This window comes from Denticeps clupeoides, chromosome 6 (genome assembly GCF_900700375.1).
Source record: "Denticeps clupeoides chromosome 6, fDenClu1.1, whole genome shotgun sequence".
Classification (NCBI taxonomy): domain Eukaryota; kingdom Metazoa; phylum Chordata; class Actinopteri; order Clupeiformes; family Denticipitidae; genus Denticeps; species Denticeps clupeoides.
The window spans coordinates 19,955,618-19,974,931 of NC_041712.1; the positions used below are offsets into that span (position 1 = coordinate 19,955,618).

General features: G+C 44.2%; 1 protein-coding gene across 3 annotated transcripts in view; it reads left to right on the forward strand.

Annotated features, from left to right (window-relative positions):
• The first annotated feature begins 2,347 nt into the window (after window positions 1–2,347).
• Window positions 2,348–19,314, forward strand: part of LOC114791865 (rho GTPase-activating protein 26-like) — a 47,612-nt gene continuing 30,645 nt past the window's right edge. The window contains exons 1-2 of one of the 3 annotated variants that reach the window (XM_028982376.1): window positions 2,348–3,465; window positions 3,644–4,031. In XM_028982376.1, coding sequence (XP_028838209.1) covers window positions 3,878–4,031 — 154 coding nt within the window. In that variant the 5' untranslated portion in view covers window positions 2,348–3,465; window positions 3,644–3,877. Of the gene's footprint in view, window positions 3,466–3,643; window positions 4,032–9,292; window positions 9,443–19,314 lie in introns of those variants that run through there. The other 2 variants (XM_028982377.1, XM_028982378.1) reach the window with 2 other exon arrangements.

Sequence of the window (19,314 nt, forward strand, 5' to 3'; positions counted from 1 at the left end):
GCATTTGGGAAAAATTGTAGCATATTGCAGCTTTGTTCTTTGAAATTAAATATGATAGTAATAAGCTATAAATACATACTCATAAACAGGGGTACTTTCTTTTGAGATACATTATGGATATGTGGGCATGCAGTATTGATGTACTGAAGTCCAATCTGAACACTTTCTTCAATTTTCCACAGACATCAGGACAACATTATCACTATCACATTATATAAATATTTTCTTTATTTGAATACATATCATGATTGTATTGCAGAATTCACAGCATTGTGACACCATCATTACCATGGGCAGCATCAATTTCATGTTAATATAACTATTGATTCTTCTTTTAAATACCTAGATAAGACAATTTCAATGCAATTGAAATAAAACAGATACGTTTTTATTAAATGATATAATACTATATTGCATAACAATGCACCCTCACGTGCTTCCTCATTAGATGGGTTATTATGTTGCATATATAGATATATATATAAAAATTGTAATTGTAATTCACAGATCCTGTCATTTTTATCATGTTATTCAATTTTATAAAATTGATAAAAATCCGTAACAGTGAACAATGGTGGTAGTAGCCTAGTGGGTAACACACTCGCCTATGAACCAGAAGACCCGGGTTCGAATCCCACTTACTACCATTGTGTCCCTGAGCAAGACACTTAACCCTGACTTGCTCCAGGGGGGACTGTCCCTGTAACTACTGATTGTAAGTCGCTCTGGTTAAGGGCGTCTGATAAATGCTGTAAATGTAAATGTAAATGTAAATTCCATGTTTGCTCAGTAGATGCTGTTAACACCAAATAACCAGTAGGGGGCGGTAAAGCCCTTCAGAGCCACATGCACTTTGCCCAAGGCATGCCTCAGAAGAAACAGGAGGCTTTTAGGGGGAAATGCCAAGGTTATTTCCGTTAGGAGAGACACAACAATGCCTGCAATTTCCAGAGAGAATACTTCTTGTGACAAAGGTTGAGGTGTAAATGAAACCCCTTCACCCGCCCCGGGGCCGAGACTGGAGAGGCTGTGGGAGGCCTTGCTTCGTCTCTAATCTCCCTCCGCTGAAATGCTGTAGCTGTGAGACCGTTCCACTAGATGGGAGACAGGCAGGTCCCCTGATGCTGTGAGGCTGCTTTCCAGCTTGCACTTTCTTCACAGAGAGAGGAGGCCTTTTACTGCCAGTGACACAGCTTAGAGCATTCAGACACAAAGCTGTCTGTGTCCTCACACTCCATAGCCATGCTGGAGCCGGATCTGGCTTGGGGTTCGCTTGCTTGTTACAGTCATTCAGGGACAGACTGGGAAAAAGAAACGAAGGAGGGGGTCTCTTTCTCTCCTTCTCCAAATGAGCCTGAAGAAAGGCTTTGTTTCCCTGAAATACCTTAGTTCAGAAAATCCACCAGGTGGACTGACAGCTCCAAAGCTGAATTAGGAACCCAAGTGACTCTGCAAGCTTCCTGCACAGTTTTTTAATGGAGTGGCACTGTGGCACAGTTTGGGGTTTAAATATCCAGGTCCCGGCCTTGTGTGCGGAGTTTGCATGCTCCCATGATGGCATGGGTTTCTGCAGTCTGATCGGGTTTCCAAAGGCATTCGTGCTAGGTGTGCCCCGCCCAGGGTGGGTCCCTGCTAATGCTAAAATTGCTATGGGACCCTTGACCCATAACAATTTGGTCGTGGACTTTCCTTCTAAATGACCTGACGTTTCATAGAATTACTCTGTTTTTATACAGGATTAGGTTATTAGGTTAGGTTATGGACACCAAGGCATTACTTATTAAATAAAACCTTCTTTACCCAGTCTGGCTATAGATTGCAACAGAATGGAATGGCTGGATGCAAACTGGCAGTTTTGTGAAAAACACAGATATGATGAAAATATATGTTTTGCAAGACTAAGGAAACAAGAAGAGGAACACGTTTTTCAGGGAAACACACTGTAGAAATCTTGTCAGTTTGGTAAAGATCAGCAATCAATGAGGTGCCCTCTAGGCTATATATCAAGAAAGGTTTGCAAACACAATACCTTTTCTTGCATGTGTATATGAAATGTTTGCACACACACGACCTTTTTTAGCATTTTTTTTCTACCTCTAAGTACCATCGACCTCATACAAAATGCAGCAGCACTCCCACACCACCCCTCTGCTACGCTCCCTCCACTGGCTCCCAGTAGCTGCACGCATCAGGTTCAAAATACTGATGCTGGCCTACAAAGCCAAACATGGAGTAGCACCATCCTACCTCACAGCCCTTATTACACCTCGCACTGCACCTCGTATACTCCGAGCCTCCAGTACTGCTCGCCTGGTCCCTCCATCTCTGAAGGTAAAAGTTCTTTTTCTTGCATATTGACATATCTATCAAATGTGCACAGCTTTTAGGTAGGTATTTGCGGGATTAAGTGATTCACAGGATTGGAAGGTAAATGTTTGTTGATGGAAACATGTAATTTTTTTCTTACAGTATTCAGTGCAACTACGCAAATGCCAGTGTCAGGAATGCTTGAAACAAACACAGGACTCTCGAAAATATAAATTAACTGGGCATGGGGACACTGACCCTAATGCTAGACATGAGCTGGGCAAATGACAGAAGACAAATGACAGAACAAGGACAGGACACAGATAGGATTCATTTATACTGATAATAACTGATGGTGATAATTAGGGTAATCAAGAACACAAGATAAGCCAACATGTGACAGTCAGGTTAACATGCATCATGCAGATGGGTGGACAAAACCCACAACATAGTTCTGCTTTTTCTTGCTGAGAGGAAGTTGCAGAATTAAATCTAGATGCACAGTTATTAACCACAGACCAGAATATATTTTCGCCGTACTTGTCAGATGTTGGGTTTGCAACAGACACACAGATTCCTCTTTTGTTTCCTACTGCAAAATACCTCTTTTCCTTATTTTGTGTTATTTCCCTATTGAAGAAGATGAAGGTGCACACGAACAGATTACAAGTGTGTTGTTTAATGAGTACATGATTACCATCTATGATAATCAGCAGTGCAGGCCAGTCTTCATCATTACCATGATCAGGAGGGGAAAAAAAGCAGATAGCCCATCCATTTTCAATTAGATTAACATATATTTAATCTAATAAAGAGTTTACGTTTTTACATATAGGTTACATCATTCAAATTATTAAGAGGCATTTCGTTTTAATAAAGGCACATGAACAATTGAGTAATTATACAGTTATGATTACATAATTAAGAATTAAGAAAACAGTGTTTAAACCTTTTACACCCAGAGATCATTAGACTGTTTGTTAAGTATTGTAAACGTTGTTATGTGTTATAAACGTTGCATGTTTCTCGTCCTCGCCGAATTCCCCGCGTTGTCTGTGACGTCACGGGCATTCGCCCCGCCCATGCCGACCCGTAGCCATCGGAGCCGCGACGCCATTGGCTGACGCCCGGATCACTCACGGGATTATCTGCTTCATGGTAGGTTGGCACGGGAAAGACGCCCAGGGAGGGTTCCGCAGTTTACCGCTTTTTTTTTTTTGTTTAGTTTTTTTGTTTTTTCTTCCTTCTTTTCTCTCCTCCTCCTCCCGTCTCTCTCTCTCTCTCTCCCTCCCTCCTCGTCACTCCCCCTGTCTGACCGACATGACGCTGTCACGAGGGACGCGCCCGTTTACCTGCCGCCCTTGACAGCCCGGACGCGAGCAGAAACCCCGCGGATGCGGGGACCGTTCCTGCGTCTGGCGTCGCTTCTCCGCACAAGTTGGGAAAAGTGCGGCATGTAGCGCGGCGAGCGCGGATTCGTCCCCTTCTGTTCGTTCCCCCCGCCGCCGCCGCCGCCGCCGCCTCTGTTGCGCTTTTTGTCCGGTAATTGGATTGCAGGAGGATCCGCGCCATGGGACTGCCCGCTCTGGAGTTCAGCGACTGCTACCTGGACAGTCCCCAGTTCCGAGAGAGGCTCAAGTCGCACGAACTGGAGCTGGACAAGACCAACAAGTTCATCAAGGAGCTGATCAAGGATGGGAAGGCGCTCATCCAAGCCCTGAAAAGTAAGATCGTGTGCGGGCGGGCGCGGGAGGAGGGTTGCATTCACCGTTTTTTTAATGATTTATTGCGAGTATTTGCATAATAACCATTATAAAACGTATAACTTTAGAACAGGATCCTGTTTAATAACTCATAAAACGTGTTATTATGGCTTCTGTTGAACTGCCTTGCACAGATGTGCATGGCTTTTTCATCGTTGGTGGCATCCATCTTCACCGCCGAAAGTAAGGCATTTGTTGTCCGGGCGGGCCTGCCCTCGAACCTCGGCCCAGCCCAGGAGAGGTGGCATCAGCGAGGCATCCCATCCTCTTGGCTCTGGAGACTCTTCTCCATCCTCTGGTTCCCGCGGCTCTCGACAGGCGCCAACCTGTCATTACGGAGCACGATGAAAGCTCTCAGAACCCGCCAATTCACACACGCCGCTTAATTACTGCAGGCGGCCCGTCCCACACAGGCTCGCGGTTTGATATCTTCATTTTGCGTTAAGTGGCACTGCCTGACACTTTATGAATAGCAGATGACTTCTAAGACTGATGATGTGGAGCCACCTCCACATCTTGGCCACACTGCCAACATCGGGATGTTTAAATTAGTCCAAAACGTCCCCAGACCTCAGTGGCGGCAGGTCATGGTGTAACGTGACAGTGGTGTTGGGGTGCAGGGTTATTTACCATTTCATTTAACATTTACAGCATTTATCAGACGCCCTTATCCAGAGCGACTTACAGTCAGTAGTGACGGGGACAGTCCCCCCCTGGGGACACTCAGGGTTAAGTGTCTTGCTCAGGGACACAATGGTAGTAAGTGGGGTTTGTTAACCTGGGTGTGGTTCACAGGCGAGTGTGTTACCCACTAGGCTACTACCACCCATTTCGGCCTTAATGCCACGCAGGTTATTGATCCAGGGTAACATTACAGCCGGCAGGCACGCAGAAGACGCGCATAAAAAGCGCAATTTCCCATCGGCCAACACGAATCCAGGCCTCAGGGAAAGTTTAGACTTGCAGGCCGATCATTATTTAGCTCTGCTTAGTTGAAGCACTAATCATTGTATGTGTATGCACTCATCCCATCCATTCCCCTAATGGCAGTGGTGGCCTAGCGGTTAAGGAGGCGGCCCCGTAATCAGAAGGTTGCCGGTTCGAATCCCGATCTGCCAAGTTACCACTGAGGTGCCACTGAGCAAAGCACCGTCCCCACACACTGCTCCCCGGGCACCTGTCATGGCTGCCCACTGCTCACTCAGGGTGATGGGTTAAATGCAGAGGACAAATTTCACTGTGTGCACTGTGTGCTGTGTATCACGTGTGACAATCACTTCACTTTAAATAGCTACGTGATGAAATGGAATATGTATCGCAAATCGACATGTGCGTGTGCCATCGGAATCAGTTTTATCCGTTATTAACGTGGAATACACATATGGAGGAAACTGTCGTTGTGTTGTGTGCAAACCAAATTGAACCGAACTACTAGTTCGAAACATTTGAATGCAGTAAATTCAGTGAGCGCCGTGAATGAATCTTGCCGCTCGGCGCTAGTGGAAATGTCAGTGGTTTTTGCCGCGTGATCACGTTATTATTAATTGATGCATCTTGCTGGGCTGCTCGGCTTGTCCTCGGGAGGCCTGTTGTTTTGGAAGTGGCTGCTATCTAATCCCAGCGTCTGCGCTGTAAACGGCCGCGTGGTCTGCAGCAGCGCTGCTATTCTTGAATAGCCGGGGCCCCGGCTCCCTCTCCGCTGGCATGGAGGGATCGGGCCCTCGCGTGTTTTTTCCTGCTGCTTTGCATTCCGTGGCGCACGGCGCTTCCCTAAAAACCCACGGAGCGCGGGCGGCTTGGGGAGGAGGAAGTCCCGGCGTCGGCGCGGACTATAATCCCGCCCCTGTTTTCCAGGAGGTGTCGGATGGCGGACCTTTGTCACCGTTCCGGCGTTAAGTTGCCAGAGTCGCACTGGTGGCTCACTGCACACACACACACACACACACCGTTCCGAAGATGAAAGGCCCCTCGCGTACAGCGTCACATGATCACGCCTGAGGAAACACTACATTCTGTACATATGTAAAATCTCACAAAATACCTTTTATGTATATACTGACGTATTTTTTATTTTTACACTCACATTCAACTCACATTCAAAACAGTTTTATGTTTTTTGTATTTATTCGCTTATTTGAACAGTGAACTTTTATATTATACAGTCGACATAGTGTCTGTGCCATTGTCTTTTGCCGCTCTTATCTTGTACTGTATCCACTTCCTGCCGTGACAATGTAAATTTCCCACTTGTGGGACTAATAAAGGATCCTCTTATCTTATATTATCTTATCTTGTCTTAATCGTCGGAGGAAATCTACAACATGTTCAGATGTTGAATCAGTGGCTGCCCAGCTTTTTGTTGTTTGCCCGGCGTCAGCTGTGTCTGTGTAAGCAGCACAGAGACTTTTGTGTGACCCCACCGCCCCTCCCCATATTCAAAGTGGTAATCTGCGGTGTCAGGGCCGCTGATGGATGGCTGTTAGCCTGCCACCGGGCCCTCGCTGCGGCCGAATGCGCCCTGATTTGTAGAAGACCCTGGATGCAGGATGAGGGAAGGCCAGGAGCTTGTGCAGACACCGTCAGGGGTCCCACGGGGCTTCGGGGTTCCCTGTGAAATGTGTGCTGTGGTTGTGAAAGCCGAGAAAGAAATCAGAGTCCAGAAATATGAGTGAAGAAGATGAGAAGAAATGGGACTATTCTCTATGGTTTTATTAAAACCAACTTCCACAATAAAAGGGGTGGTAGGGTGGTAGGGTGGTAGTAGCCTAGATGTTAAAACACTCGCCTATGAACCAGAAGACCCAGGTTCAAATCCCACTTACTACCATTGTGTCTCTGAGCAAGACACTTAACCCTAAATTTCTCCAGGGGGGGGACTGTCCCTGTAGCTACTGATTGTAAGTCGCTCTGGATAAGGGCGTCTGATAAATGCTGTAAATGTAAATGTCAAAAAAACGTCTGAGAACTCACCAAGCATTCAGACAAAACGATTGTAGCTAACAGCTACACGAGCGCTGTTAAATTTAACATATGACAGCCAGTACCAAGAGGAGCAGTGTGTGGGGACGGTGCTTAGCTCAGTGGCACCTTGCTGGTTTGGGATTCGAACCCACAACCTTCTGATTACGAGACCACTTCCTTACCCACTATGCCGCCACCGCAAAAATGACATATTTTTTTTAGCATTTTGAAGCGAATCGCCCAATGCGGACAGCATGTGTGTCATGTACAATGACGCTGGAGGCTCCTTATTCAGATTTACACTTTTTTTTTTCTCTTATACCAGCCAACCATGGGGGCAGAGGCAGCGAGACAGAGGGATATTCAGTTTAAAGGCCTGGGGGTGGAGTGAGAGTCACCCAGTGTCGTGACATTCAGATGAGAACAAAGAGAAAATCTGTGTGTGTGTGTGTGTGTGTGTATGTCAGGGTGTAAGAGCAGAAATTGGGCCAGTTCTCCTTGTTTTGGGGGGCTTTTTAGTCCTTAATCTTGTGCGGTGAGTTTGGTCATCCTCAGAGAGGATACTCGGCATAAAGCATTAGTAAACACAGATTATTCTTCCTGGATTATCATACAGAACCAGATTAATAAAGGCACGCCTGGATCGAGCAGCTGGTGTGGTCATATTCTAAAACCTTTATCCCAATGTGTGCTCAAAATCATGCAAGGCTCAGTGTGTTAAAGCTCACTGTTAATCCCGAGGCACCATCGCCATAGTCAGGGTGGTAGTAGCCTAGTGGGTAACACACTCGCCTATAAACCAGAAGACCCAGGTTCAAATCCCACTTACTAACATCGTGTCCCTGAGCAAGACACTTCACCCTGAGTGTCTCCACGGGTCCCTGTAACTACTGATTTTAAGTCGCTCTGGATAAGGGCGTTCTGTAAATGTAAATTATATAAGAAGTGTATAGGATTAAAGCAGCAACTATGTTGGATAAGGATGTCTGGATGGATGGATGTACAGTAGAACATCTAATTGTAAAATGCATGGAAGCTTCTCCATAATTAATACTTTAATTTCTGCATTTCTGTGTCGTATTCGACGTTCATTTCCCACTTTGGGCTGATGCATGGATATAAAAGCCATTAGCCGGTGTGAATTCCACCAGAAACCCCAAGCACCACATCACAGCCGTCGCTATTTTTACCCCCCCATGCTGAACCATTCCTGCACTACAACGGCACATCGACACTTTCCACATAGTTTGATGGTCAGTCTGACTTGGGGATCACGCACCATTTTGAAAAGAAAAAAATGTCAATGGCAGAAAAATATATTTTCAGCACTTAATGCAGGTCGTACCTGAGCTGGCACACTGGCAGGCTATATATCAAAAACTAGTAATAATTAGTATGGGGCGTTTGATACTTTTAAGCTTTACACATTACATTTATGTTTTTTTGTATCATATTTGATACAAAACTTGATGAACACTTGATAATTATTTGTTGCAATCTGTAAATTGTGTAATTGATTCATCAAAACACTGTATTGTGGACTATGGAAGCCCAATGTATATTACATAAAGAAAAAAAAATCTAATGACCATTGAGGGATTTACCACTAAATCTCCCTTTATCCCAGCTTTATGTGAGGATTTTTGTAGTGAAAAAAGGTGCAAAAGACACGCATCAGATTTACACAAGGGTTTTATGCAAAGTTTATATCTCGTTGTAAAACAATTGGTCCCAGAAATGCATGTCTCAAATATGATATGCATTACACGCATTAAAGGGTTAAATAGCCCTGTATTCAAGATCCATCCTGAAAATATCCTTGCCAGTGAAAGCCAGTTGAGAATAGTGATAGCACAACTGAGTTCTTGGATGAATTTCATTGTATTGATTATAACAAGTGAGGCTCAAATTGCTGAATTTACATGCAAATTGATTGTAGATAAAAGTTTTGTACTGAAGAAACGAACATCTTATCTGACGCTGTCTGGAAGTACATCTACATAGGTCCGATAAAACAGAGCTGAAAAGAGTATGAATCTTGTGGTTGATCAGTCGACCTTTCAGTCTTTTTCCATCGGGCGAAGTTGAGACAGACTTGGACAGGGAGAGTGACAGAGGGACGGTCACAGAGACCCGTCTGCTTCCTCTCACACCCCCGTGCGCTGCAGTACATCTGGTAAAAGACACATGCACGCTCACAGGGGCCTGGCCACAGATTCACAGCCGCCTGCAGGAAATGATGCCAGCGACTTGCTACTGACATGAGCGCGATATTTTTGTGCTGCAGAGAGACGGAGCGAAGGATCTCGGCCGTAGACAAATGTGACCTTTCATTTGACCTTTGACAGTTTTAGAATGTAATAACGTAATTAAAAACTGTCATAACCGCTTAGTGACTGTCAGAGGTCGAGGTGAGTTGTTCTCTTTTGTAAGCCTGGTCTTTAGGGACTGGTGATCGTTTCACCACGGTTAAAATGTTAAATGATGAATGCACGTTGCATTAATAGATTTCACATATTTTACAGCTAAATTTAAGGGAAACACGTGAAGCTCGAAACATTTATGTTTGCTCTTGCTGTTTATTGCAGGGTAAACATCAATATGTTCATCATGTTATTATATGTTAGTTATACTAAATGATGTTGCAGTTAATGGAGCAATTCTGGCCGTCAATTTCCCATTTTCGTGCTTGCTGCAGTGCAAAATTACCATAAATTACCCAGCCTTACTCATCTAATGTTGCCAGTCAACATTTCAGTCGATTAAATGCTTCCCCTTACTCTCTATTATTCATACCGTGGTAATTAATGGTGCATGAACTGTTTTAGGACACACTTATGAAACAGCGTACACTGCACCCACTCTAGAGCAGCAGTTGCGTTGTCTGAGAGTTTATTTACTGTTACGGTGGCTCTCCGGGCCCAGCCGAGACCCCCCTCCTCGTCTGGTGTTTTATCCGTACCTCTGCCCACCGGAAAGACCGGAGCAGTGCGCAGAACGGTCGGCCTTCCTTTCTCCAGAAGTATCAGTGGTGTAGGTCCCACCAACCTGCAGTAAAGCCTACAGGATGAGACAACGTGGAAAAAAGACTTGGCAGCGTTAGGTCACCGTATTCCAATTGGAAACGTCAGCGATCTGAACAGGAAATTGCTGCTGTGGCTTAGGAAGGCACAGGACTCTCGCTGGAGTCAAACGGGCAGAAGGAAAAATATCACGTTAGCCCCAGCAGTAATTTTATCTGCTTCCGAGGTGCATCAGCAGGTCACGCGCCGGTTCTGTTGTGTTCTGTGTCTCTCCTTTTGAGTTGGGCAGGTTTCTTGGTGAAATTTGCCAATAGGAGCACGGGACGGAGAGGCCTTTAATTTCTGGGCACTGATAATTCCTCAGAGGAATGCCACATTCCTTATTCCTTTTAATGTGACATGCTTTATATATGCGCACGTGTCGTACTGCACATACTGCTTTCGTTTATTAACTCCTGAGGGATTTAATCTTAGTCGAAATAAAGATAAACCTCTCTGGAACAGATTTTTTTCCCCTACATGCCTGAACTCGAAAGTCCTTCACATTCCGCGGCAGTGGCTCGAGGCGCGCTCGCACCCCGGCCCGATTTCCCCAAGAGCCAAAGGTTGTAAGCGCTTTGCGGCGAGCGATTTGAGAACCTGCCGCGAGAACAGAATGGGTCTCCTGTAAAAGCACAGGCTGTAGCACCAGCTCTTAAAATCTGGTGGCCCCTACCACCCCCTGCCACCACACACTCATTTACATTAACATTTACATTCATCATACGCCCTTATCCAGAGCGACTTACAATCAGTATTTACAGGGGACAGTCACCCTGGAGCAATTTAGGGTTAAGTGTCTTGCTTAGGGACACTATGGTAGTAAGTGGGATTTGAACCTGGGTCTTCTGGTTCATAGGCGAGTGTGTTACCCACTAGGCTACTACCACCCAGCACCAAACACGAGGAAGAGTATTTACACCCCGCTTTTTCTCAGTGTGTCTGTCTCATTGGTCGGCATGTTACTTTACTTTATATGTTAATAATATTTTGGGAATATGGCAAATTATATTTTTTACTTCAAGATTCAAGATGGGTTCTTTGCCAGTACAACAGTATACACGGTTATATTATATACATATTTCCACACTAATCTAAACTATATTAACTAAAACTAAAGCTTAAATACTGTACAGCTTATCTCTATAAGAGAAAAGTAGAACAGCTCTGTACAACAGTTCTGGCTTTACTTGGCCACTTCACCAGAGGGTGGTTATTTTGCGGCATTTTTGGATCATGTTCCATGGATCCATGGTTGCTGGTGGCCAAATCGATGGTCTCTTCCTGTTTGTACACCTCATAAGGCTGCAAAGGATCTTTATATATGAGTGTGAATATTTTATAAATGAGTATTTTATTATGTAGTAGGACTCGAGGTTATATACTCGTTAATAAAGTATATACAGTAATATGTACTGTCCTTGAAGGAGAAGTGCCGAGAAGGATTTTATATTGAATTACGATTCTTGTGCGTCGTTCAGCTGGCCTCGTGTGTGTTGCTGCAGGACTGTGTGTGTGTGGTTGTGTTAGGGACATCCCTTGAATGGACGGCTACACACCACTGGGGTTTAACCAGAAGGGGCCAGTAGTTGCTTCTAGTCAAGAGTCAAGTTTTTCTCTTCGTCTCTTCGTCATGGAGGAGATGGAACATGTTGGGATTTGGTCTGTCTTCTCAGCGCCTTCATTCAAAATCCTTCCCTTTCGGGACAGGCTTTTTGTTTTTACATGCTTGAGGTTCTTCTTTTCTCACATGACTTCAGATATCTCCTAATCTTGGTGACACCACCCTGAGAGATTGTTTCAACTCGTGTTTGTGGTGGTCATCTCTGGCTGTGGTCAGAACATGGCCACTCTCTTCCCCTGTTCTCCCCCTCCCTCTGTCCCTCTCTGAATGCCCTGCATTGTTCATTGGTCGGCTCCTTTGTCCTGTGGCCATTCAGCTCAGAGACTTTCGGCTTTCATTTTCTCTGGCTTGGTCGGGGTTGGAGAGCAGGTCATGGTGACGTCACCATGTTCCAGAGCCCTTGGCTGGCCAAAGCTGGGCTTAGACTGATTGGTGTACCGCTGCTTTTAGCACCGATAAATAAGAACTGGAACTAGTCTGAACCCAATGATCCGATTCTGGTTTTGAAGGGAGCAATGGCAACAGTTCTACATTCTGAAAGCCCTTCTGGTTTCTGTCCACCACAGATGGAGATGGATGCTTACGTCTCTTTATTCATCCCTGGCTCCATTGTGTTATGTCTGTGCCGTATGAAGCAGTGTTTGTAGGCCTGCCCCTTGTACCTTTGCCTATAATTTGTACCAAAGCTTAACTGGTACTTCCAGGAACCGTAACAGGAACCCAAGGTCCTAGATAGCAAAACAACGGAAATAGTGCCGTCCTGCGGTGCCACTTCTTCCTATGATCTCCACTGGCCCTCCCAGAGAACCAGACTATTGAGATGATTGTTTGCAAAAAGTGTCCTTTTTCAGTAATCATAGTATGGATCATTTTCCTGTATTTGAATTCGTGATACATAATCAAAGATGAAAATATAGGCCTATCTCACAGTTCCTTCCTTGAGACGCTTGTTCACTCCCTGACTCTTCCTCTCCTCGCTCGCGCTGCCTATCGAAGGAAACAGTGGCCGTCACATGATCTGGGGAAAGCCCAGGGGTATTGTCCAGAACTTCGCAAACGACCGCATGCCAGTTTTATTTCATTTCAGTTTTTTCATGTTTGCCTGTGTACATCTGCCTCATCACTCCTGCTTACATTTTGCTCTTCTGTTCATTCTGTTTGAAACGGGGATTTTGAACTTGGGAAATGTGCAAAAGTCACTGGTTTATGGTCCATAAAGAACTAATTATTGTATAAATGAGGTGCTGAGGTTCTTTTAGTGTTTTAGTGTTAGGCCAGTAATGAATTATTGATTTTCAGTCATTTCTGCATAAAATATGCACTGTGGTCAGCTTTGTAATATATTTTGGTGTAATCTCGTTTTTGTATATTTTTAACTGCGATGGGCTGGCGCCCCGCCCTGGGTGGGACCACCACGCCCGGGACGGACTCCTGATTTGTAGGGTAGGGAGTTATGAGTGAGTGGTACACTTTTCATTTTTATAATTTTAAAGCTGCGCCGTATGCAATATGCAATATTCCAAAAAAGAAATGTTTGTAACATGTAAATCTGCAATCCGGAACTTTCCAACCGGAGACACGGCTCTTCGCTTATTTGAATGGATCACACTGGAACGTATGGCAAAAATCCATTTTGCTCTGTGAAAATGATGGGATAGATTTTCCGTTGTACAAATGAAAAATAAGTTATATGTGTTCTTATGGTATTTTTTTATTTAATTGATATTGCGTTTCAGCTAAACATATTTCGGCTCGATTTTTAAACTTGTACTTGACAACAGCGTTATTCCGCTGAGCCGTGTGGAGGTGCGAGGTGTTCGGCTGTGTTCAGCTGGCCTGTGCTGTGTTGTCCTGGGCTCATTTCTCGCCACGTGCTGCGAACGATGGCCGCGGCCGGCGCTCGGCGGTCCAACTCAAACAAACCGCAACACTCTGCCAGAGAGAGAGAGAGAGAGAGAGAGAGAGAGAGAGTGTGTGTGTGAGCCGTCATCCGTTTCTCCCGTCCAGCTCCAGAAATAACTTCAGCCCACAGCTACTGACCCCCCCTTTTTCCTCTGGGGGGGTAGGAGCAGAGGCGCGCACTCGGGCAGATATTGTTAAAGTTCCGCCCGTTTAGCGCCTAAACCCCCAGGAGGGGAGAGGAGAACTTCCTCGCCACCCTGATGACATCTCTGGTCTTCAAGCAGGACATTTCTCCACTGTAAAAAGCTCCTGACATCTTGTCCATGTCCACTGTCCAAAATAAAGCTTCAAATATGATTTTTTGATGTTTTTTTCCTGACGTTCCTCTAGCCCTGTCAACATGTTTTATGAGACCTTGGTTCCAAAGTCATGTCTCCCTTTATAACAGGTCCTAAAATCGAGATCATGTGGGGTCGGCGGCCGTCACTGTCAACCTCCGGCGCAGCTATGCGTCATGTGCTCAGCAATTTCCTGACGAGCGTCATAAAAACCTTCCTGTTTAGATAATACTTGCACCAAAAACAGCTCTCATGTACGCGTTGTATATAAAGAAAACAGCGGTTAAGCGAATATTGGCATTTTGAAGCTCTGCAATAAGACCTTCTGCCATCTGTAAATGTAAATGTCGTATACAATGACAATTGGCGTCATGCTGACAGTCCCTCATCTCTCCCTCGGACTGCACAACTCCACTGGCTTACACACACGCAAGCGTGCACACACACTGCGGCGTCTGCATCCTGCCGAGAGGGGAGGTGTGAACTTTGCGTGCATCCGTTTTAACGCCTGAGATGTGCAGGTTTCGGTAAGAAGTAAAAGCGTTCTGTTCATCATTTTGCCACAGAAGCCACAAGGAGGGTTGTTGCTCCGGGGCTGTAGAACTGAGACATATAGCATAGTTTTTGTGATGGTTACACATATATCAGCAAACATTTATAAGTATTATATTCCGTTCTAAACAGTCCCCTTCAGTGCTATGGGGCCCTTTGAAATCCATTAAAGTTTTTCCTAAATTTCCTAAATTCTAAATTCCATCATATTAATGTATTTGTGGATCATATTCATGGATTAATATATCAATTTATTCAGTTAAAAACTGTGGATGGGGGAAAAAGAACAAATGCAATATGACAAGTCACATGTAATCACTGTTCACTGTTTTTTTTACTGGGCATTTACTAAACCAATAACATGTAAATAATATGTTAATTTCATGCAAAGAACTATTTCACAGTATTACACATTCTTCCATTTGTAAAATGAAAGTGCTTCTCATCTGACCTGAACATAAAAAATGTACCTAATAAATAAATATTGGGGAGACGTGGAATAAAAAGAACTGGATGACCTTGAGTTTGCTGAACTGTGCGGAGAGTTTGCGATGGGGCAAGTGGTCCAGATTCGACACTGACAGCCTCTTCGCCATCGCTGACCATGCCTTTAAGTTGCTTGCAGAACCCCAGTGTTGCAATTGCAACAACTGTAAGACATTCAGGAAAGCTGTGTTTGCAACCTTGCAGTGCTGTCACCACTGCTGCACAGCTGCTGCACATTCTTACACATGCAACATGGTAAAATGTCATCTACAAACTTGAGAATCAGCTAAACAGCATGTGGTTGTGTATGTATATGTTTGTATGTTGATCAAAAGTAATATGAATGTCTTGAACGTCAGCGTATCTCATTTGCCATCAAAAGTGGCCGTGAAAGGTGAATGGATCATATGAAAAATCAGACATTTTAGGCTCTAACAATCACCCAGAAAGACAGTGGAATTGTGGAGGGACTGCCTAAAAGGGCATGTTTTTATTCTGTTTTACTTCCAGTGAGAATTAGGTTTTGCTCGAGGTCAAAATGTATGTCAACCAGCACACGACAAGTCCATGTGTGACCAGTATGTAAAGCATTGGCAATGCAAATGTGTTTTTATGGAGACACGCCTTAGAGTTGTTGCTTGAAATGAATTATTGATGTACTGATGCATGCAGCATATTAATAATATATTCTGGTGTTGATGTGCTGAGTAGAACCCTGTTGGCCAGGAAGCTTTCAAGTTTATTATCTTGCCACTCGTGCCCTTCTGTCTGGTTCTGATAAGAGGGATTCCCTCCCTCCGTACACACAGCCCGGCTAATCTCAAGACAACAAAAATTAACATTAACGTTTACACACACACACACACACACACACACATATAAACAAAAACACACAAACGCTCCGTCATGCTTCACTGTAATAATGGGATTTCCCCGCTGACCCAGAATCCTCTCTGGCAGGCACACACGGCGCTTCCAATCTGCTCCTCCACCCTCTGGCGTGGATTCCCAGAATGCTCTTCTCTGCCGGGACGGCGGCACGAGCCGCCACTTGTTTTTGTTCCAGCACGCTGACACCCCCAAGCACCCCCCCTCCCCGACCCGACCGGGGAAGACCCCCCAGGGGGATTTAGATTTGCCATCTCTGGCTCTGTTTGAAGTGGGATTTTGTGGCTTTATATTCTTAAGGGCTGGTTCTCCGCCACTGCAAATAAGACAAAAAGAGAACTGTCCCCATACGCTGCGTCGAGACAGTGGGAGTTGGTGTCTGTGCCGATGCGTATAATCTGGTTAAAAATGGGCGTGGTGAAGGATCATCCTGTACAGGGTTTCTGTCGCCAGGTACCAATCTCTTTAAATCTTTTCATTGTTCAGTCATGTGACCTCACCATAATCATTTGATATAATCATTTAATATAAAAATATCTGTAATGCAGTTTGGCAGATTAGTTCATTTGTTTATTCTGATGCAAAATGTGGCCACATTCTGTATGATAATTAGTTTATTAGTATTATAAGTTGGCTAAACCAATTTTTTTGTAGCTTTTCTTATGTAAATGAATATTTTGTTTTTGATTAACAGCTTGATCAGTCAGTCAGTCAGTCAAATCAATAGCAGATTAGTTAATTGTCGAATTAATGTTAACTGCAACTGTAGTTTAGAACATTGCCTTTTGTATTCATTTCTATTCATTGCTTATTTTGAGACTGGTGGAACAACAGAAATTCTCCTTGGCCAGAGTGCTGTGGGCGCTCTGTTCAATACCAACCACTAGCCCCCTCCCCTCTCCTCCTGCCTGTTCTCCAAGATTTGTCTCCAAGTCCAGGGCCAATGAGAGCTGATGGAATGAGGTCACCGGTTCGGGCCTGCCGTGGCGATGGTCCTGAAAATGAATGCCCTCTTTTTGGGTCATGTCAAACATACATTACAAAAAGGTTGTAAATCAGCCATCGTGTTCTTCTCAAGATCTTTGCAGTAAGTCTTATTTTCATTCATAGAGAAATGACTATGTGAGTATCCTAGATAATGATATGGAACATTTCATTTCATTTACGGCATTTATCATACGCCCTTATCCAGAACGACTTACAATCACTAGTTACAGGGACAGTCCCCCCCTGGAGCAACTTGGGGTTAAGTGTCTTGCTCAGGGACACAATGGTAGTAAGTGGGATTTGAACCTGGGTCTTCTGGTTCATAGGCGAGTGTGTTACCCACTAGGTTACTACCACTCCTATGGCTGAGTACAGTAGGACGCCGCAGTAGCAGATTGCGTACTGCATACTGTCAGCATTCATGCTATCGTGTTGGGTCTCATGGGAGCAGAGCGCGTGAACATTAAAACCCATCTTGCTCAAACGGGTGTGTTTCTTCTGCAGAAAATGGAGGGACAGAGCACACAAGGTGTCATGCTTGGTGTGTGTAGGTGTGTTTGGAGATGAAAGTCTGTCTGGCTGTTAAAGGTCACCTGTCTCCCAGGTTTGTCCCAGAATGCTTTTCTCACGACTGGACTACTGTAAAGCCCTTCTAGCTGGTCTACCACTATGTACCACCCGACCTCTACAACTCATACAAAATGCAGCAGCACGACTGATCTTTAACCTTCCCAAATTCTCCCACAGCACCCCTCTGCTACGCTCCCTCCCCTGGCTCCCAGTAGCTGCACGCATCAGGTTCAAAATACTGATGCTGGCCTACAAAGCCAAACAAGGAGTAGCACCATCCTACCTCACAGCCCTTATTACACCTCACACTGCACCTCGTATACTCCGAGCCTCCAGTACTGCTCGCCTGGTCCCCCCATCTCTGAAGGTAAAAGGAAAACATTCATCTAGTCTCTTGTCCGTCTTGGCCCCTCGGTGGTGGAATGAACTTCCACTTGAGATCAGAACAGCTCTGTCACTGAGTATTTTCAAACGGCAGCTCAAGACCTTCCTCTTTAGAGAATATTTATATTAACTTGTAACTTTCTTATTGTCTAACAGAATCTACAACAGAGTGAATAAAAAGATTGTATTCATAGTCGAGGTCCTAATGAACTAGAACTGATCACTTCATCGATGGTAACTTGAAAGCACGTTGTAAGTCCCTCTGGATTAGGGCGTCAAATGCTGTAAATGTAAATGTAAATGTAAATGTTTTCAGGAGCTGGTCTGGGGCTGGGTTCAAGTACAGGAGACTTTGGAAACAGACTGAGTGCTTCTGTGTCACTTCCCTTATTTAGTTTTAATGCTTTAATTTACTTTACTTTACTTTACTTAGCAGACGCTTTTATCCAAAGCGACTTACACGAGGAAGACAACAGCAATTCTCATTCGGTTTCTATAAATTTTGAGTTTACAAAACTAAGAGTCCTGATAAGGCCTAACTTGTCAGAAAAAGAACATGCTCGGAAATTGTTAAGTGCTAGACAAAGAATTATTTTTTTTTGTGCAGTGTGTACACATGTGCGTGTGTAAGTGTTAGATTTGTCTGAAATACTTTTTGAACAAGGTGGTAGTCTCGGCTAGTCGAATGGAGCAGGGCAAGTTGTTCCACCAGCCAGGGACAACAAAGGAGAATAGAGTTGATTGGGATTTTCAGTCTCATTTCTTTTGCAGATCTGTGCAGGAGTGTAGCTGGCCAGTGTATTGATATAAGAGGGTGAACTTCCCACACGTCCTGAAATGTTTTTTGGACACTTAACATTGAAACATATTTAAATCAGTTAATTTCATGTAACGACACTGAATATTGTGAATTTGTAGTTGTGGCAACATTAGGGGGCAGTATAAATGTGTTATGACATCATTTCCTTCATAAATGATATTAGAATATTCTTTATGATCTGATTGACAAAGCTTCTATGATCCATAGTGGTATTAGGATATGCAAATTAAATATCCAATCCATTCACCAACAGAATATTTTGGCAGCGGCTTGGCATCATGTCTTGAATGATCATTTTACTTTACATAAGACCAAAGATTAATTTGGGTAGTCACCCTATTGTCACCCTGTTCAATATCTAAAGATTATTGCATATATTTGCACTCATCAGCAGTTAAATATTGATTAGTTGTCAGTTATTTTATATAGGTTACCATTATCAACAAGGTGCCTAAGTTTAAATTTCAATTAATGCAGTCAGCCATGACAACTCATTTGTATGCCAGTGGATTTCAGTGGATACCGATAAGAGAGTTTCAACAGAGAGCTAGGAGCAGCTTATTGAGGAGCTGTTTATTTACGCCTGTTCATTTATTTGGAATATTTTTTTTATTTGCAATGCATTTATCTATATGTGTGCATGTTTGCAGTACAGGTCACATTGTGCTTC